General features: G+C 42.4%; 1 protein-coding gene across 1 annotated transcript; it reads right to left on the minus strand.

Moving 5' to 3' along the window:
- Nucleotides 1-16,895: 16,895 nt before the first annotated feature.
- On the minus strand, nt 16,896-22,421 carry T265_02693 (hypothetical protein; the record flags this gene model as incomplete). The annotated part of the gene is made up of 2 exons (XM_009166995.1): nt 16,896-17,059; nt 22,217-22,421. 2 exons carry the CDS (start codon nt 22,419-22,421, stop codon nt 16,896-16,898), a joined length of 369 nt encoding a protein of 122 aa, XP_009165259.1.
- Between the last annotated feature and the right edge of the window lie 414 nt (nt 22,422-22,835).

The raw sequence follows: 22,835 nt of genomic DNA on the forward strand, positions 1-22,835 counted from the left end.
ACGGAAGATCGGAAAAGTGTTAGAAACATCTATAAACCCATTCACTTGATTCATCTGACTGGCCCTTGTAAACCATTTGTCATCGAAAGCTTCAAGGACGAAAATGGTGCTCTGATGTTCACAGAGAGAAATGAGGAACGTTAGGCACAGCAATTTGAACGACAAATTAGTTGGCCATCTGCCACCACTAATCGGGAATACTGGCCTGCACCGGAAAGGTGGAATAAGAGTATGAAGTGTCCAGGTAGATATCTCTACTCAAGTGTTATCGTGCTCCTGATCCTGGCGGCCTTCCGTCTGTTCAATTCAAGAATGGCGGTGGACTTCTCAGTTAGCACCTGTTTGGATCTATCTGGTAATGAAAGACTATCAAGATAACTGGGGTTAATAGTAGTAGGGTTAATAATAGTCCCCTTTTCAAAGAGGATACTGGCAGTGAATTTATTAGTGACAGAAATGTCACTCTGACTCCTGTTGTAAAAAGGATTCTGCCGTCACTGGTTTTCTCGTCGTCTCGCGGTGGGAGGCGAGTCCTAAACACGTGAGTATCAAGCAGGATTTCGACCGAGTGGGTTATGCGTTGACCGTATCTTCACACTCCGTCAGGTTTTAGAGCAACTCCATAGGCACAAATGATCCACAGTCTTGGGATTCCTTGACTTCAAGGTTGCATTCGATTCCACTGATCGATCAGTGCACGTGAGCATACTTTCTCAACATGGTATGCCTCAGAATTTGTGAATGTAATTTGGTCCGTGTATTCACATACTTGTGGGCTTGCGAGTATGTACGGTGAGCACTCCAAAAGCGTTCATACAAAACGTGGTATCCAACAAATATGTCCGCTGTCTCCATTCTTGTTCATCTTTGTCACTGATGAAATGATGATGCGAAACCTGAGTGGTCTTCAAAACCCCGGTGTTCAAAGTGTTGTTGGTGAGAGCCTCGTCGGTCTTGAGCACTCGGGTGACATCGCCTTCATCTTTAAAGACCAGGACAAAGCGCAAGCTATGTTAAATGGAGAGATCACTGTCATACCATCTTTCGGAACATGCTCTGCACCTTCATAGTGCGAAGTCATGCTTCGCAACAGACAGTTCCTGAAAATATCCTTTACAGTGTAAGAAAAATCACTGGAGTTTGTGGATAATTTTACACACTTCGGTATTTGTACCAGAATTGACGGAAGTGTGTCTGGTCATCTCACGGATCTCAGGTTTGATAATTTGAGTCACTTTTGGTGTGAAAAGGCATAACACTGGGTCCGAAGTGCCGCGTGTACCAGTGTAGAGTAAGTTCTGTATTGATGTATGGTTGTGAGACATGGCCTGTGCGAACAGATGATTTGGTGATCTTTAGTTTTTTGAAGAGCTATGACCCAAAATAGCTGCTGCTACAAGATTTCTTCAACAAATTCGTAAGGAGATTGCGATGTCTCGAGTATAGTACCAACTGAAACATGAGGCGGCTTGGTGTAACACATTGATTTGGGAAGAGCATCATAAAAGCGAGATTCAGCTGGCATCCTGGGGAGTCAACTACCAAAGCAAATTAGTATGCAAGGGAGTATTTCGCTAATTTCGTGCAATTTGGGTTCAAGTAGGACATAAGTTTGACTTAAACCCCGGGAGTGTCCTTATATGATAAACCTCAAGAAGGGCGAAACCGGTCGTGGATAGTCGAAGAATTTTCAGCAACTTTATGAGTGGTGTATTGCGTCTACTTTATGGTCTCACAGCATCAGTGTCAACACTGGTGGTTCTCTTCCTGATGATGGTGATTACCACTCAACAAACCAGTCGACCTATCAGTCGATCAACAAATCAGTCAAAGAAACAATGAAGTAATCAATCGAAGTTTCGACCAATTAATCATTTGTCGGTTTAACTAACAAATCATGTGGTCGCTCAGTTGACTGAACAACCAACCAATCAACCTATTTTCGTCAGTAAGTTGGAAGCCAGTGCCCTGAACACTGTGTATGGCCAGTGGCACCAGGAAACAGTACAGAAAAACGACGAGTGTCTATAAATAGTGAATGTAAAGGCAAGTTATGGAAGGCGATCAGAAGCGGTATTATTTACTGAGTGCAGTTTGAACAAGGCGTACAACCAGACTCAAGAATGTTAGGAAAATGAGCTGACGGTTGGTATGGAATATTAGAACAACTGGGCCAGTTTGTCAAAAGCCAGTCACGCTGGCGATTCCCTAAGTGTTAAGTGGTTGTATTCACAGATGGTTACCAAACCAGAGTAAATTTGGTATAGATTGGTCAAGAAGTGTCAGTTATAACAATATGGTTACCGTTAATCAGTGAAATCGCCAAGATTTCGACCAGCTTTAGCATGATTGCACTCAATACTTGACCCATATTCAGCCCTTCACAAACTCCGAGAATGATTAGTCTAAGGTGATTGTGACAGAATATGAGGGACGCAAGCTTCAACAAGAAGCTTCTTTTAGCGGCAGTTAACTGGCTGTTGTGGAATGTTTGATGCGTTTGAAGTTCAAAAAGAAAACAGTGAATCCAACCAAGTGAGTAGATCAAATGATTTAAATATCAAGAAACAGGCAGAAACGTTGAGATATCAGTGTGAATTCGGAATCAAACACTGGTAGGTTCCTGTGAGCATTTAATTTGCATAGAGAACGTCAGTTCTACAGGCTAATTCCCACGACGCGATATAGAAGTACCAGCCGTGCTTCTCGACAAGCGCTAAAATCCCACATTTCATCAACAAAATAGGGACGGACAATACCAACGAATTTTTTAGTGTCTACTGATCAAAATGTTTGCACACATAAGTTTTAAACCGGATGGTTCTTGGACTTAACACACTGACCATCATAAACGACATACTCAACTGGGTTCAGTTGGGTCTCCTATCAAAACCCCGTTTGTAAAGAAATGGTGGTATTCGCCAAGGAAATTGCATAATTTGTGTGAGATAACTTAAGGTGTATAAAAAATTTTACAAGCATCACGCGAGATCTTCACGAGAATGCACTAAACCCTTTGTATTCGATTACAAGATAAAGTTGTCTTAACCATGTAAAGAACAAGGGTGTGGTACAACTTTGTTGAGAAATCAAGAACCGTGAGTAAATAACTAGGTTTGCAAGTAAACTTAGGCAGATAAGAAATGCGACCGCCAGATAGACTGAAATGCCCATCTGAGGACAGACCAGTATAGATAACTACTAACTTATTTCTTATTCCGGACTATTATGGGGTCCCGTGGTATCAAGCTACGGGATTCTAGAGCAAGACTACAGGCTGCTGACCCAAGGGGATGTAAGATATCCAGAGGTGATAAATGAGTTTGTGGTAGGGTTACTCAGTGAGAAAATAAGCTAAAAATTTACTTTGGTCAGGAAGCAAGCGTCAATTCTGTGGAGTCACCAAGTGCACAACGACCAAGGTAAAGCTGTTCACCACACGGGAGAGATTATCATTCACGTATGTGCTTTCATTTCTACCGTAGGAGTCTTACTAAGAAAGACACGCCGTTCAAAAATGGCTTTTAATATGGAGGACATAAAAGTAGTTTTAAACTTAGTGAGCATCACGCAGATTGGAAACACAACAAGAAGAAGAAAAGATGCCTACTTTGACGTAAAAGCAACATCATTGTGCTTTTAGCGAGTTCTTAATGATAAATTACCCGGTATTTCCGGGTGCATCCTGATAAAAATGCGCCACAAAATTGTTCGAATAAGCACTGGTCCACTGGTACTTCAAAAGTGCAAAGAAATGACAAGTCACTGCAGCAGTAAATCAGTCCCCAACTGATGGTTGACCGGTTCTCATTTCACTAGAGCCGAAACTAACTAAATCCAGTGTGATCTCGAATATGCAGTTTGTCAGATTTCCGGTAGATCAGATAAACACGAAATTATATTTCCATGATACCACTGAACACATTCTTTGAAAAAATAGCACTACCGTTTTTCGTGCTTCATTTGTGGCCTAGTACATCCAAGTCTGCTTACTGGGCCTGTGAGAAAAATTGTGGGCAACCAAAAGGGATATCGTTTAACGGAATGCTTATCTCGACGTTTTGCGTGCGATCTGATAAAACGGGCATATAAAGCTGTTGAGGACATTGATGTACATAATTTGTTATCGCATCCAGTGAATCGTGGTTTGCATCTGTGCAGCTCCGATAATACACCAACTGTTCTATTACAGCAATGAGTTATTTTGAGCTCGGTGGAAATACAACCTGATCGGATCTGCAAACACTCTCCTTCTGCTCACACTGACACTTCATTCATCGTATCAGAAGTTGTGTGCGCTCACATATACAGCCCGACTGCAGCTTTGGAAAACAGCAGCCTGTCCCATACGCTGATGAAGTAATGTTCCGACTGTTAGGCGTCAGTGCCTAGACGGCAACAAGACAGCTAGTTGTGATAATGATTCGATCTTCTGTTGCAGACCGCGAAAATCGCGGTACTTTGATTCACTCCAGGCAAGAAAGAGTGACAAGAAGGCGGTCTTGTGCAAGTTCAGAAGGGATTCAGTAGTTACTGTTAATCCTAATTAGAAATAAATTTCAACGCTTCAGAATGATACCTTTTAGGCTCACTATTTTGTGATCTTTGAACTGGAAACCGAATTCGGAAGACTGTGCACACATGGCTTTCCTCGCTCAACTTCTACAATCAATAGCAGCTCTGATCAAGTAAACAATGAAATTTTGCTGGGAGGACCAGGTTGGCATAAGTGAAACTGGACACATCGACAGGTTTTGTTTCAATAGGACTGGCTTGTGTGACCCAGTCTTACAAATACGGACGTAGTCAGTACCAAATGACCGTGAGTTTCACTCAGAAGTGAACTGCGCTGTTAAGAACACTTGACTTTCTGTTTAACAACGGCTGAAATCTGCCGTGCGTCATGTTGATGGTAGTACTGAATACAACCCTGAAGCTTCAAACTTGTTCTCTCATAGTAAACTGATCAGCCACACAAGCCGCGTTAGCTGCATCGCTGACAATGTGGAGTAATCAAAAGATGAATAGGACTACCAAAACGATGACAAACCCTCATCTAAACTGTTATCGATTTGCATGAATGAAGTTTTAAGTACAAAATTATAGTCAATGTAATTATGTTCTTGAGGACTGATGAGTATGAATAACGAACAACGTGACTTCAGCATCAGTGACGGCCATCAGAGATCAAAACAAGCCAACTGATACTGAGGCGATTTCGAGCTATTCGGTTTTCCGTCCTCAGGCTGCATCCACGTGTATGATCCGATCAATATTTGGCCGACTAAGGGCGCCGCGTGAAGTACGAATTGGCTGGACAGTAACGTAAACTGCATTAATTTCAAGGCGCCGGGTATTCAGCTAGTTCGCTTATTCTTCACTTAAGAAGGGTACGGATACCTCTGGCGAACCCCAATATGGAATGGAGTAAGATAGCTGTTATTCCATCTAAACCTAGGACATACAAAGTCATTAGAAGGATTCTAAACACGGCTGACTTAAGAGTAGATTTGCAGAAGGGGACTCTAACGTAGACAGGGGGATAATTGGGGTCCTCGACTAAAGCCTTTGGCTCGGAAGCCGGACCGCAAGCTAGAGGTGTTTGTCAGAACATGCGATTACGGCATAATTTTTATAGAACAAGTCGCCACACATGTTCCAACCCCGCAACTCGTTCCCGATTCTCCCCCCCCACCCAACCAACACGTGTTGGTGATACCTCTGACCACTGTCCAGCATGGTATGAGAGATTCTGTGTTTCACACGGACATCACACAGTATGGTTCACTGGGTCACAGTGGCATACCACGGTGGGGTCCAGTCTCTTCCTGATGGCTCACTGGTTGATAAGCTTAAATGCGTGGGTCATTTTGTCTTCTGCCATTTAAAAGATGTCTAAGAAGAGGGACCTACGAGCAGTCATTTCCGATTGGAATTCACATTTATTGGTTCAATCATTTTAGTGGATAAATTTAGGCAATGTTCAAATTCATGCCCCTACACAAAGGAGTGATATCTGTCAAACTGCCCATCACTTACCTCGCGTGCAAAAGAAAGGGGTGGTTTCCAGTAACTGTGTTCGACAGTTTATGCTTACCATGGGACAAAAACTATGCTTTAACACTCTCTGTGCTCACTCGGGAGGCCGACATGAAAATCGCCGCTCCTGTGTGTACCATCCAAAGCGCTATCCCGATTCTCGTAGTCACACAACAACTGACTGAACAAAGGAACCGAAAATCAAAAGAAGCATGGGAACAGCTCCGGCTTCACTTTGAAGTTTACGCTTGATAAACTGCTTCGATCTCAGGAACAAGAACGCTCACGGGTTTCGGACTCTGCTTGGAAGTTTAACCTCAAAAACGTAATCAGAAAGACTTTACCTGTATCTAAGGACAGTCTAATCGTTTTATCGAAAGCTGATTCAACCGCTTTTGTTGGTCGTCGGGCGTTGAACTACACAGCGTTTTTGTTGACAAGTTGAGTAAATACAGCTGGGTATAGCTTACCTTTGATGTAATTCCGCTCTCGATGTCGAAGTTTTGATTCCAAGGGAATTCGGACTAGGTTTCATAGAACCAGGCTATAGTAGCGCAGTTGTTGGTCACCAAGAGGACTGGAACTTTTCTTTAGTGAGCATCCCTATCTACATCCATGCTATAGTTGTCTAATTACAGGTAAATATAAATCACAGAGTGGCAAAAACAACCTAACCCTGTGACCATAAGTAACACTGTAAGAATACAATGATTGTGTAAATTTGTAGTAAATCTAGACCTTTTATTACCGTTTACCTACTAACAGTCTTGTGGAAGCTGTGAGTGCCTCTTAGGCTAGCCTCATGTTGCGAAAACAAAAGGTTGCTATCCTAAGTGAACGCATTTTCATCGGAGTGAAGATCGAAAGTCCTACGTACGGAGTCTTCAATCTCTATAGGCAGTTTGTGTTCTTATTCAACATTTCGTCTTGCAAGTGAGGTGAGTCTATGCTCAACGGCTTGGTCTTCCACTACTAGCCACATTGTTGTGAGCTTGAGTCTTTTTGGAGGTTCGTGTGATACACGTTACTGAGGATTTCCAATGGGGCTGTGATTGCTACACAGTACGTTCCGGTTTTTGACAAACCCTGCTTGCAGGGTGAAATCTTGATCGAAAACCTCTGAATCTCCGTAAACTATCAACGTTATTCTCAGACTTATTCAGCTTTAGATAAACACAAAGGCAGTGTTAGTCTTTTGATGTTCTAACTTGAATGTTTTCAGCTCCAAAGTACCGTTCATATTAGCCAATTTCGTTCTGGTGCGGAGTTTGTGAAACGTGTCCGAAAACGAAACAGATATGCATCAATCTGTTTCGAAATGCTTGTCCTACACTAACGGGTTGGCTGTTATTACTATTAAGTTTAAAATGGGGACACATTTTGATGAACTCCTACGAACTTAAAGTTTGAAATAACCCAAACTCTGTGGAGACTGAAAATGTCTGACACATCAAGCTGTTACAAATGATCATATTGGTCGATTTTCGAATGCTTTCTTTTTAGGGAGCAAATATATTGTTTGGTTTTGGGAATTTCCTGCTAATTTGTTCACTCAGTCGGTGTTCCGTTATGTGGCGCTTCAGTAAGTGACTTACACATTGCATCCATCTGCTTTGTAACTACATAGTTTCCGAATGCTACGCAAAGTATGAGCGTCTGTCTCCCCTCAAACTGTAACAAACAACGCTTGCACGTATATTTGTTTTATTGCTAGCTGGGACTATCGTCCAAGGAATACCCATAAGAATACATTTCCAAAATGGTTTTGCTGAATCCGGGCAAAGATTAATGTGGTATTATGAAATGACCTCGTTTACAAATTAATTTGTTCCTAACGGGGACGACTCAGCTGAATTCCAGATGAACGCGCCCATTCAGTCCACTAGCGTGCCGAAGGCTTAGTGAACTCCCCCGTCATGTTTACCGGTTCATATGACTGTAACCGGTATTTAAACAACCGTCGATAGATCACCTGATCAATTCCGTTCCTGAGGTCAGCAAGCACTAATCTTCAGTACCATGTTTCTGTTTTGCCCTGCTGATTCTCTTTCACGGACAGCTATAGACACAGCATAGACATAACCTGCCAGCTAATTGTTCTTGGAAGGTCATTTCGTTTTATGCGCTAGAGTGTCTTAAGGCACATTTGACTGGTTTGCAGTGTTGGGTTTTTTTTTGAGGGATGGGTATTTTGTTCATAATCACACCACTTTCGTTTGACCGGCTGTCCTCCTGTTCTGGATCAATTACTCCAAGAAGCGCTGGACTCGAGTTTCACTCTTATTAGAGCTCATCAGCAGAGCATATCCAACGGCCGTACCGGGATTTGAACCCCGGACATCTGACATGCGAGGCGAGCCTGTAACCACTACTCCACCGACGCGAGTTCGACACATCTGAGTTTTCACGTCTGAACAGGCGAACGTGTTCACATTTGAGCGATGTGATTGGTGTGCCCGACCACCCATCGAACGACGAGCCAGTAAGTGTCCTGGTTTTGACGACCGATTGACCTGCCAGTCAGGACTTCCCAATCAGGGAGCGTGACACCCGCTTCAAACCCACTGGGCAAATTTTTGGTTGCAGTTTTGGGGTTTTTGCGGGATAGGTATTTTGTTCGTAGTCAGCAGTTACTTATTACGGAGGGGCTATTGTTTTCACCTTCCAGTTTCCACTTAATCAGGACCATTTATTGGAGTTAACTGACTCTCCCAGACGGACTCCTGTAATGACATCCCAACTCATTTGGAGAAATTGCATGTCATAAAGTGCCGTCAGCCCATTTGGTATGACTGATTACCATATCCTCTCCAATCGTTTTTTTAGGAGTTCCCACTCGTTCAGTGTGTAGATTAAGGAGTTTTTTGGGTTTCTAACCTGTCATATTAATTCACATCAAATGGTACGAAGATTACAAGTCACCGGTTAACAGATTGAGGCCTTTTTATCACGGAGAATAGACCGGTATGAAACCAAATCATTAAAGCTAAACACACTGTTGGTGGCAACTTTTTCGTACAGTGGTTTATTATAAATGATCTGACCTAGTCCAACGAAGTTGACTTTGTTGAAAAGTGGTAGAAGCCAGCCGAGAGTTCATCCCATTGGTGTCAGTATTTCCGGAGGAAATCAATAGAATAAATGGTCTCTGTCTCAGTGTATCTGTGACTATGCACGTCAGTTAATTAAAAGGTTATTCGGCCGGTCAACTGGGGAAAGATTTTTGCAAAAATAAGTTGTGGGGTAAATAAAAAGGAGATGAATATTGGCTTGACGTTGTGATGAGGTTGGGTCGTCATCGTACCGGCTCCGTCAATGAGCGAAATGGAACTACACCCACACCCGGATCTTCCGTCGAAACCGAGCCTTTCAGAGAATTGAGACAACAGGAAGGCCGAAAATATTTTGTACAGTGCACCTCCAACAATATGATGTTTAACATAATATAATTTTTGCTGTTTAGAATTCTTCATTAATATATGACATGCCTTGGTAATCAGGTTTGCTTCAGCATCACCCAAAGTCAGGATGAAAGTTTTTTTATCGCGACTCTGTGGTCACTCTTGCAAAATTGCATTTCGCAAGTAAGCGAGAGCATGGAAATCGCAACTGTTTAATGGTTCATATCACGTGAGAGGATTGATCTAATTGATTAAACCGAACGCAAGTAATAATGCAATCAACGGTATGCGAACGGGAGGTGATCAATGGTGGGTTCAGAATGATCGATAATAAATTCGAATTACTGCAGAACACTTGCAAACTAATGGTTCGGCAAAGCCATAAGAGTACAGCTTCGGCAACGAACGGCTAATGCCTGTACTTTAACCATATAAAGGAATGTAATATTATGAGGCTGGCTACGACAAATTTTGGAAACTCGCAGTCCGATTTTTGGAGATGTCTTAAGACGTACTTTTTATTCTGGTTCTTAATATCTGGTTGTTCTGCAGAGGTATTTTGATCCGCAGACACAATTAGGCTAAAGGTAAAGGATGAATCAAGCAGAGAAATACAGATGGTGGGAAGGAGGTGGTTTCTTCCAGTGCTGTAATTTCGTTTGGTAGCTGCATTTAAAAAGACTTCCAATAAGGGACGCCCCAGCATTTTTTCGACTGACACACAGGTACACAGTTAACTTTCGGAGAAGCCTATTTATTTTGCTCATTAATCTTTCATGGCGTTACAACAAAACCAGGAGGCTGATTTTAGAAATCCTGATCAAAAGCTTTGAGGGACATCGGAGTTCTCCTGAGTTACAGCAACACAGGTGACCTCCAGACATAGGATGCGTCCCACCAAATGAAGCTGGTACACAACTGACGAGTATAATTCTCTAATGTTCGGCCCGCGAGTGCCGGTCGAAACAGCCAAAACGCCAGATGGCCCGTGTAGTACATGCGGATCCCTCTTAACAATAGTTGACAGGACTACCTGCATTATTTCCATTGCTAGTCGAACAGATCCATGAAAATGGAAAGGCTGAAGTGATGAAACACGAGCATTTTGGTTTCTTGGAATAAGGATGAATGGATGTGTTTTCAGCTCAAATTTGTGTACATTGAAAACAGATTTGGATATTCAAGAAAAACGTCGGTCAATCTTTGACGTGGAGGAAGTCAATAATAAAATAAAATCAACTATTACTTTTTTCTATAAAAAAACGCAAGTTTAAATCTGGATAGACATAATGCATTCTTGTATTTTCAACAAATACAGACGGCTACAGCTTATACGCTCATCTACATTCCTGTTTGGCCTCGGCGGGAGACAACTGAAGCCCAGCCAAATCTCGTTTGTGATGTTCTTAGGCAACTGAATGTGCTGCGCCAGGTCGCCTCATCTTTCAGTGTCGAGATATCTCGATAATTTTTGCAGACGTGATACACTACTCATAACGTCACAGAAAACTTTTGAACAGCACATAGCCGGTTTCGCCCTTCTTGGGGCTAATCAACTAGGTGAACTTCGCGAGTTTTCATCAATCCTATGTTCTATTTGAATCTAAATTCCACTAATTTCAAAGATGAAACATGAGGTGATCTAGTGCAACACATTCACATTCACATTAAGAAGATCAGAAGCGATAAATTCAGCTGGGCTCCAAGAGAATCACCCGTCAAAACCAAATTGGTATGCGGATGAGTGCGTTCCACTAGTTTCGTGCAATTTGGGTTCAGGTAGAACATAAGGCTGGCGGAAACTCTGGGGCTGAGTCTATCGGATGAACCTCAAGAGGGACGAAACCACTCGTGTGTTGTCAAAGATTTTTCAGAAAACTGATGAGCAGTTTGTTATGTCTTACAATGGAATCCACTTACTGACAGTACACATTTTCGGAGCTGATCCATGACGCCCCTTTGGATTCTACTATTTGCCTCAAATTACTTCATGGAAATCATGAAAAAATAAGCCCTGGCTTGTCTCTCACAATATCTTTCATGTACAAGTAACCTCCCAATCAATTGCACGCTGGTCTGTCCAAAAATTTGCCCATACCCAATAAAACAGCTAATTCACATTTCATTCAATCTCTTCCCGTCTCAGGCTTAGTTTTGTCATGCATACTAACAATGAGGAAACTCAGACTTATGGTTCTGTCGTACTTTTTGACACAATGTACTTCATAAGCCCAGGGATTAAACTGATTTACAGGACTTTTCAGTGTCAAAGGCCAATCTGACCACCTCATACTTGACCCAGTGGAATTCCTACCAGGTTTTTAAACGCAGCCTGATATGTGCTCGCTCACCTGCAAGGTCACATGGCGCTAATACCCACAGATTTGGGAGTTGTGCAGTGTGCCGGAGGAAAGAATCATTGAATGCAGTTCACTATGACCATCCATTGCTCCTCAAGTCGATCAATTCCTCCCGCGCATCAGCTGTTTTTCAGGGACATGCATGCACGTGTTACCTGCATAACACTAAGATGTCTTCGTTTGTTGAATCCCAGGCACAGAGAAAACGACCAAAGAGCGAAGATTTAGATGAGCCTGTAGACCACCATAGAAATTACCGAAGCCATTCTGGCCAAAAGTTAGTAGAGCAAAATTACTCACGTTTGATATTAATTTATCTGAATGTGGCAGATGCCCAAATGCATTCTAATTTTCTTCTGAAAATATAAAGGTGCAAACAAAATTGAAGTAGTATTGTTGAGTAGGGCATGGAATGCTGACATTGTCAACCATCTTCCTCGCGGTATTCAAGAGCTACCATGGTGTACTTCATACGCCTTGACAGATCTCCCACCGAGGATTGTGCATCAACAGATCCACCAACATCACCGATTGCAATGTATCCAACTAAGCAGTGTGGAATTCCGTTCCTACTAACATCGCTTTTCTGCCTACTAAGATGCAACAGGGGACTTGGTCATCACATTTAAAAACTTCGTTTTATAACATAACTCCAGCGAAATCCGAATAAGGTAAATTTTTTGAATGGAAGAACCTTAAAGTCACCGTTCCTATCGTTATCCCGTGTACGACTTCAGTAGTGGCTTGCGAAGTCTTCAGAACATACATTGCTATCAATTCCACGAATAATAGTTTTTCTCTTGGGGGTTGTAGGAACTTTAGTTTCAACAAAGCGCGCTTGTAGTTCAAGATGAGTAAAGTTGCTCACCTCATCTGTCACAGAGAGTCATGCATGCTTCATGTCATTCCCAGGGAAACGGACATTTGCCATTTTTTTGCCCGTCTGATTGCGTACAATTTCAAAGCCAAGTGACATTTGGTCACTTTAGCGGAGGAAACTCGACAACTGTTGGACCCGCATGGGATAAGGCGTAGTCACTGTGAGGATATAACTAACTCGACGAGGGTTGTCACCTCCTAACAATAAACTGACAGTAAAATAATCTATATTGCTAATAGTTTTTAGTCTGGTTACATCGTCATGAATGCTATAGTTCTCTGGAATCCTTAAAAATTTGCCACATTGACAATCCTTTGGTAAAAAGCAGGTGGATAATACGACTGTTTACCAAGTTGGCATAATTGGTAAATTGACCATATACAGATGTTTTGGGCTCTAGAATTCTAATCCGCTGACAGAGTGCGAGTAGCTCATTTCAAATGACCTTCGGTCAGTCAGCTGTTCAAACGTGCGCCGAATAAAGCTCACGAAACAAGCACTTCTTGGCGTGGTTGACTTGGTATTCGTGTCCTCCAATCCACAACTGACGCACGTGAATAGTCCGTCAACTCGCACGTGATTGGTGCATGTGCTCGGCAAGCTGGAGTGAAAATCAGTAGATGGCTGATGTCCTGACTGACATGTGGTTTCTCGTACAACTACGAGCCATTATTTCTGCATGTAAAATCAACCCGCTAAGTTCAGGAATGTACAACTGTCCTGTGGAGTTATCGAACATCTGGTCCAATTAATCATAGGTCACTATCCACTGAATTCCTATGATGAATTTGCACTCAACAATCCTGCTATTGATGGGACACCTTCTGTGCTCAAATCTACTAAGCGCCGACCTGATGGATTTGACCAGTGAAGCGACTTGTGCAGCCCGCTGTTTTGCACTTTTTTCACAGTCGGTAAGTTCAATTATCGTCAGAATGGAACGTTTGGCTACAGGCTCCGGATCGTTCTTTTTCTTGTCAGCTGTTATTGAGTTAACCTTCAACAGTTCAGAAACAATTACTTCGGTTAGAAAACCGCGTATATCTTATTTACAAGCATTTCCATCGGTGGTGCTTCACAGGGTCTTAAGGAACCTGCTAAATTAATATTAGCAGTTGATGCTTGGTGGAGGGAATGATACCTCCCGACAAAAAAACTTGCTAATTTTCGCAACCTACAGGACAATCTGTAAAGGGTGGAATTCGGACAGCATAAGCAAATCATGGGGTGAATAAAATAAACGATAAGTGGTTTATGTGTGAGAAGTTGTCCATAAAAAGTGTCTGTTTTACAAAATGGCGTCTGGGCGCACCCACATCTGTCAGAAGAGAGCTCCACTGTTTAGACACGCATACAAGTTAGAACCGGAGACATTCAAGTTGACGGGGCCGATCGATATATTTCAGTGGATGATCTCTCAGTTGGATTGTCCGTAAATAAAAAGTAGAGTACCACACTTATGATCCGGCTGAGTTAGTGCTTTACTATACTATATATACTATGCATATACTATGCACTATATATATACTATATACATACTATGCATGGAATAAGCGCCTTTGTAGGCTCTTGACAGATGGGACTTCAGAAACTTGAACCACATCTATAGTCCTGCACTTAGAAGGGATGCGCCTGTCTGTCCAAGCTCAAGTGAACATGGGAGGTGAATGATAGGACGAGTTTCTACGACTGATTTACCGAAGACCCCACAGAGAGTCCCCAAGTGTAGAATGAATAGCTCGGGTTCGTAGGCAGGCTGAATGAAGCATCCTGCATACTGGGATCCTGCACACTTGATCAGCAACCCTTATTCCTGCTAAACCCGTCGAAACAGCTTACCATTCGAATAAGTGCAGCTATCTTTTTTCACGTCTGATGGACAGTATGGTGCACTTGTTCTAATTGGCTAGAACTTAATCCTTGCTACACTGTTATGCCATTTAAAGGTCATCTTGTGATGCGGTTTAGCCCCGTATCCGATATATTTCTGTCGTCGGTGAATGCTTCATTAACTCGGGAAGGTCATTATCATGAGTAGCAGAACGAGGCTCGGTCCGAGTTGGGCGCGTTTGGTTTATCGGAGCTTGCACAAAATGATCTCCCGGAGCCGATGGTAGCTATAAGATTCGGGTTTGTGGTTAACGAGGGGGTCTCTAAGGGGAAGAGTGGATAAGCGGAAGCATCTACCGCATAACCCATGTTGGCCGCAGGATGTAATGTGATTCCTTTCAAGTTGATATATTAAGTCGTCAGTCATAATGATACCATTACATTACAATAGATCCGGATATGAATTAATTTTTTTGGGACTAAATGCGCTCTTGTTTTGTAGGTCCAAGCGACAAAACTGTGCTTTCCAAATACTTGGTTGTTGGTCTGTTCGCCGGGCTTGGCAGTTGGATTGCAAACGTTTCATCACTAATCGAGGTGACATTGTCAGTGCAGGGTTGAGTATTCAACCGCGGTTGAAGGGACATTGACTAAAAACCGTAGTGGATTTGTATCTCCTTCAAGCAATACGGCTATTTTTTCTCACTGAGAACTAGCCCTCTAGGCGAATCAGCAACCATTGCCGACTACTGCTAGGTTAACCTGCGTGACAAACTTATGGAATAAGTTAGACGTCATCGAGGTGGATATTCTCGAAGAAATGTGGACATACAATACATTTTACGATAAACCCACATTTAGAATTAGTAATAACCATAGACACAATCCACAGATTATTGTCATGATGACATTCACCAACTCACTACTCAAAGTTTTCGGACGGTTAAGCAGCACATGGTATCTAACAAAAACGAATGCACACCTAATAAGTGACCTTGTTATAACATTCCTACTGGACTCAAAGAAGGCGAGAACCGCAATCAACTCGATTTGTCGGAGCTGATGAGATCCTGGCAAAGAATTGATAAACGACACATGATGGTTCAGGACCAACTGAATCTTTGCATGACTGGCAAATCTCTCCGGCGGTCTAGTGCCATAATTAACTCTTACTAACGACAGAGAACTGTCAGACACTGGTTATTCACAGAGAAGTGTCATCATGCTGCTGTTCATATTTCTATATCCCACTTGGTATTGCTGTCTACCAACGGTTATATTCTTGATTATTCTATTTGAACACGTCATAGCATAGTTTAGATACAGGCTTAGCCAACTGCTGAGAAGGATGATATGTTAAGCATTAACAAACATAGCGCATTTCTTGTAGTCCACATAAACTCGACCCTCTTTGTTTACAAAACTTGATAGGCTGTCCTTGAATGTCGTCATCAGTATGCCAGGTTTCGACGTCACACAACAACGATAATTTTTTCATCCGGCTTATTCATGAACGCGCATTTTCGTTCAACGTGAAGCGAGAATAAAGGCGACGAAACTGTTAGTTTTACATATTCTGGATTCAGTCCCTGGTATCTAGAGTTTTTATTAAACGCAAAAGAGATTAAAGTACACGACTGCCCATAATCAGAGACCCTCTATCGCAACGACGTGACATGAAACAAGCTTATTTTAACATGGAGTTCAGAATGGTTCGATGATGGGTGTCTTAGTTCAGTGTCTGTAGGCAAAGAATAAGGCAATTCCAGAAGTGGACTGTTTTGACGGTAAATTTAGAGTTAGGATCCAGTTCCGTAGCACAGCTTGATAGGGATAGCTGAAAGTGAAAAGATATGTTGCGCGGCTAGAAGACTAAATGAGAGAGCTGGAAAATTTGAAAACCGATGAGCATTCCCCGAGGTAGTAGCTGTAGAGGTGAATAAGTCCCGACTATGGGAGTGTTGTTGCACGTTCTCTGTCGAGAATGGTGTGAAAATTCGAAGTAGCGTAGATGAACACAATAAAAATAGTTCAGGGTAGGACGGTTTCTAGAAAACAGGCGAGTAAGAATGAGGCATGTGTGTGTGATTAAAACGAGGGACTCATCAACTTACAGAAGCGAACCACAAGAAATTAATGATATCTTGTCTAGTAGGATTGGTCGTAAGACTTAATCAAATGAAGGTCCATAATGGGTCACGTCAGAAGGTTTAGATCAGGTGGGTAACACTTGGAAGAGACGAATTAACTACTGTTACAGACAATCTGCCTATTTCACTGCGGTTAGTTTTCCAATTTGTACCAGTCAGTGACGTGCAATCACACAGCCACGGAAGGATATAAGGTTCGAAACTGAAAGATGTAAAATAGTGAGACCTTTCATTGTTATTTTCGGCGAAAGAAAAGAAAAAGAAATCGTTCAGCTGCAGCACCCTTCCGGTGCCTAGCTGCCATGCCACCCGAAGGAAGCACGAGGACTGGGATACTGCCAGGTTGCCCAAACCTAGACAGGGAAGTCGAGTGGCGGAGGTCGGATTCGAACCACGGACCTTCCGGTCAGTGAATTCGCGCTCTAACCACTTGAACCGTCTCGCCCCAGTTTCGGCGAATTAGTAAAGTAACATCTGAATGACTCACCTCTCGTCCTGTTAAGTACTATCACTAGTTCAAACGTCAGTCAACACTATAATTTATTTTGTGCTCTGTGAAAGAGTTTTTGTCCGTCAAAAGGTCTGAGCTTCAGCTACGGAATGAAAAATTCGTGTCAATTATTTCTGTCTTTAGTATTAGCAATTAATCGGATGTTTTTGACGTTTCTTGATAATAATCCCATTGGACAAAGTGAAAAAAACAACAATTCATTTTTCTGACAAGATGAATTTAGATGACAGTAGTTTGCGCACAAAAGCATCGAGGTTATCTAGGAGATGGTTTTTAGGCTGAAATCTGAAGATGGGGAGGGATAAACTCAACTATGATTCACTTAGTGTATTACACGAATTGTTTATAAAAATGAACGATGCGAATTAGGTCGGTTTAACCCGAAACTGATGATTATTATACCCATTTAATTTAGCACAATATGGCCATTACGAGTTGGCCTTAAGAGGACAGGGCTCAGCAATGTCCTGTAACTCTGCCGTTCTAAACTAATTAACACAGTCCGCTAAAGATGACCTACCCACAGAACCAATCACCATTTTATGTGCACTTATGCTAGGTAGGAGGACAACACTCTGCAATCCACACTGATTTTAGACAGCGAGGTTTGAATTCCCAGTCTACTACTGCATTGTCGGTGTCCTATTCATAAGAAAGTATGACTGGATGTATGCAGCCTGCAGCATGTCAGAAATGCCGTCGAGAATGTGACTGCAAGAATTTGAAGAAAATGCTCCTATCTACCTTCAGCTAGTTCGTTATGTTGGAGGTTGAGGGTAGCCTGGGTATTTTCATAATCATAATCCAGGCAATATTGTCGTTGGTTTTTTCGCCGAGCTGGACTGCAATCAAATTGCCCAGCTCAGCGAACAAGCCAACGACCATCTACGGTACCTGAGCTACCGACTTTTTCCTCTATAGAAAACCAGGAACTATTTTACAACTGCACATGAGTGGTAAACAACAGGTTACTTCCAAACATGCGTTTAGTCGCAGGCATGTGGGTATAAACTTAGCCGGGTGATATCTAGATGAACCTGCAACAGTTTCCAAGATTCCTCCACTTGTTAAACGTCTCTGGAGAATGCTTAAACAAACTGGGCTCATATTTTTAGCAGGCTGGAGATAGGGGTGTCAACAGAATACCAGATTTCCAAAGAGGCCGTCTAATCAGGTAGACACTGGTGGACTGCAACTCTTTCCACTAAGTCCAAATGACAGGAAACGGGAACGCCCATCTTGTCTCTCATATTAACATCTTTGTACAGTTCCTGATTCCTTATTACTATCTTTCGCAAGGATTGTTTTTTAACATTTGCACAAAATGTAACGTGTACGATTGTAGACCTGTACTGAGTTGGCATGTAGAGCCATCTGACCAAGGCTTAGATCACTGCCGGAAACCTGCAGCCGTCACATACGTTGAATTAGTTCAATGGGTGGCCTCACAACAACAACAAAAGCAATAGGAACAAAAACAACAGTGAACTATGTTACTCTAGTTTAGGACTTGAACTGTTTGGTTAGCTTCGTTAGATTAACGGGGTTCGATTATTTTCTTGGAGATAAAACATCTTGAATGGGCGTCGGCTTATTTTCTGAGCTAAACGACTCACCGGCTTGACTTCTCATCACTTTCCGGGATAATTTCACCAATCCCTCGTTGTCTAGTTGAGTATAGTTCCGTGTCATCGTTTGCGTCACTGCGGCTGTCGATGTAAATTTAGAATTCCTACCAATAGCATAGATTTTCTGTTGATATCCACACCGAATAAACTATATACGGAGAAGCTCAGTAATCGGCTGGGTGAAACTTTATTCTGTGCCAAGACTAAAGTAAGCTTGACCTGCCTTCAAAGCAGCACACTCGAGATATTTTCCATGATTTTGAACTTGTTTCACTTTTTTGTCGTTTTGATGTATGAGACTCTTGTACCACTGGGGGAATACATTCGCTTACTTTGGTATTAACCAAAGGCTCAACTCAACCTCTCGTTTGTGGAAATCTACCTAGCAGATAGGATTGGTGGAAACACTGGGACTAAGTTTATGTGATGAGTCCCAATAAGGACAAAGCGATTACTGAGCTGTCGAGGACTACCTTATGAGTAGTATGTTATATCAATTACATATTATTCCATTTTATATGGCTAAACTTTGTTTAATAGCCTTAAAACGGTGACTTATTTACCAGGCTCAGTTCTGCAATGCTGTGTTAGCTTATGTAGCTATGTGCTCCTCTCTCACCCCAAAAATCCGTACGTTCTGCAAGCCCTTGTCAATTTTTTGTTTCCTTTTGGATAGAGTGGAAAGCAAAAATTTCATAGTATTTTGCTTACACCACAGGAAATATAAATCTACGATCAGCAACCACCAAATTTTATGCAGGTCACCTCTGCGGTAAACAGGCCCACAGCGTTTCCTGACGGTTTCAATAATAATGACCAATAATAAGTCAGCGTGTGTCATGGGAAGGCTAAGAACGTGACAAAATCTACATGCCTATACTGGGGACGGTCCGGTTTCCCAAGATGTCTATCACAATGAAATGTGTGAGAAAGCATGGTCAAGAAAGGTGTCCACCGTCTTGTCTGTTTATATTTGTCACCGTCGCGTAGATTGCAACGATAAGGGTAGACAGGATGTTACGCATCAAATTACTGCCCAGGGCCAGATGAGGCATGCTTCTCTGGTAGTAGCCAGCAGTCCGTTGTTTTATAAACACAACCTAGTAGGGTGTTTTTCGCATGTAGTTCAGCAGTGCACTAAAGTGACCGTCTGCCTGGACATATTTGTGTAGTACCATCTGTAACCGTATTCGGTCAATAAATTTAGCCAAGTATCTAGCAGAAAGCCTCACCCTACCTAGGTATGCGAATGAACCGTTCTATGTAGCGTCCGCACTGACCAGTGAGTTGAATCTTGCTTAAGCCACTCCACCAAGTAGGACTGAAATGTATAATTTTATCTGGCTAGGCAGAAATTTCTTATCTCCAGCCAAGTTAGTTATTACTGAAGGTTGCGGATCTTTAGCTCACCCAAATCAATTTGCCATTATTTGATCCAGATAGTTTAGTGGTCACAAACTTTGCGGTTAGTGAAATTTGCAGAGACGGCAACTGAATGCTTGACTGATGAGGAAACCTTACCAATCAGCTGATTTTGTGGACGATATTCGAGGGAATTATCCGAAATCTTTCACGTAAACACTACTAATCGTCACGGATAACCAGCCTTGCTATTCTTCCTGGGCCTCGGTACTCATAGCATTATCAACGAGGGTCTAGATCGCCCGAACTATTGGGATACGATAGTGATTTCTTCAAAATTAGAGAACTTAAAATTCTGCGAAGTCCACAAAGCTTCACCAAGTCTATTCCGTTCTTTAGAGTGCACGTTGTGCCATGAGAGCAGAAAGCTAGGTTTTGTGACACAATTTCTGAACATCTATCGTGTAATTATAAAAACCTGTGATGCAGTCCAGCCGGTGGTTTATCTGGTCCAAAATTAGCATAAGTTGCGTGAAAAAGAAATTCAGCATGCGAATATCGCTGGTAAGATGCATGTTCTCTGGATTGCGCCAATGTTGAACTTTTTTGTCATGCCTAACTAGGACGATAACTTGAGAGTTATAGATGGAAAAATATGTTTTGTTACCACGAAGGACTGAGTACGGCATTACAAACTGGCTAGTAATTGTAAGTAGCTCCATTACCAGAAATTGTTTAACTCCATTGCTGAGAGCTACTCAGGCAGGTACAGTAACTCTAGCTCTAAGATATCAACAACCAAGCACTTTTGTTATATTGTTCCCTACTGGTGAACATCATCTTGTCAAAAACCACAGAATTTGTGATTTATGTGTCAAAAGATACTGATCGGACAATTAGGTTATGTATAGGTATTGACAAATATCTGTTGGTTATGCTCCACAGTACGGTACGCACACCGGATTTAGCCAGTACAGCTCTTGTTCATGCTTGGATGCCCTACCTACCAACTTATCGGAAAACGAACGCAATTTAAACAATCTTGTACTGTCAATTTTAACACGTGGCTATGCATTTCTTATCCCCCAGTAATCGTTTAACAAAATGTTAGAGCTGGATCTAACGGTCCTTCCATGTTAGACGAAAGACCACTCTTCACCCTCAGTTGGGTTCGAGTCAAGGAAAGCCTTCTTGATGTTCCAGTTCTCGCGTGCTAGAACATCGGTTTGTGGCGCCGACTAATTACAAAAGGTAGAGTGGGCCTCACTTGTAACCAGGTGCATTCTCTTGCTCCGATTTTGGCCACTATGTGGTGGCGTTTTCGGACGAAAGGCTCAATTTTCCGTGCCATGTAGTCTTGCTATGTCTCACGACAACTTCTTCTCCGTCTAAAGATAAGGAAAATCACGTCCGAGGTTAACGCCATTGAGATGAACGTGTGCTTGTTTCCAGAGTCAACGGACTGTCTGATAGTGCACATCAATCTGACAGATTAAGTGACTCATTTTGTGAACAGTGTTTTGTTCGACATAGCAACTCACACTCCCACCTTGGCCTCTGGTTACCAACAACCAGTGTGTGACGTAACAGTGTCTGGTTTAGCGGAGTGGTGTGAACTGCTTTTGAAAGCTCAATTTTGGATATAGTGACCAGAAAAATAGTGGCGCGTACAGCACTGCGTTCGGCTCAACTGCCTATCTGAGCAACTGAATCTTTCAAGTACTAGTTTTAGGTGAGCTTTCAAGGTGAGTTAATAGATTACAGATGCAATACCGAAAAATGAAGAATGATTCTACTTGCACCTCAATATCACCTTCCTGACTCGCGCACGTTATGTAAAAGGAGGCTTAGCATTTGTTAGCACACAAGACTATAGTGATGAACAGTGTCCACATTCCGAACATTTCCCCTAGGAATATCAGCGGATTTTCACCACGTGGTAATCTGTTTAAATTTGGTTCATGCCCTGTTAGATTGCATGGGGTGGAAATCTTTCAGAATGTTCACTATCCAGACCAAATCATTTGAGATACCGGTCGGCATCATGTCACCCACCATTTACCGATTCATTCAGAATAGACTGGAACCGATGGCACATCATTTTGAGGCCTAGCTGCCCTGCCATCCGAATGAAGCACGAAGGCTGAGATACTGCCAGGTTGCCCAAGCCTACACAGGAGAAGCCAAGAGACAGAGATAGGGTTAGAGCCACGGATCTTCTGGTCAGTAAATTCGCGCGCTGACCACTGAGCCATCTCATTTTGTGGCGAGGATATATGAATGGTCAGACTACACGCCCTTCCTGTAGGCAACAGGAGGGTGTCCTGGCTAGCGCTCTGTTTAGTCCCAGATGCTTTGCGTAGTCATGGAGTGCATGCACCTGGGAGTTACTCATCACTTCCCTGCGGTCAGCCCTATGGCTCATCCTGGTGAACAAGCAATATAGGGAACAGATGGATTATGTAAACTTCACATCTGGTCACACTTCACACTAGCAGTGAAAAACAGTTCACTTTCACACACTTCTGTTTCCCCGTTCGATTCAAACATCCTATCGTGATGCTATAGTTTCTGTATAGTCTAGCTGACCATTGGGAACACTGTTTATGTTCACATAAGTGGAATGGCAGCAGGTCCTTCTTGTTTCATGAAGAAAACGAAAGGAACATCCAGA

Source organism: Opisthorchis viverrini, assembly GCF_000715545.1.
Source record: "Opisthorchis viverrini unplaced genomic scaffold opera_v5_34, whole genome shotgun sequence".
NCBI lineage: Eukaryota > Metazoa > Platyhelminthes > Trematoda > Opisthorchiida > Opisthorchiidae > Opisthorchis > Opisthorchis viverrini.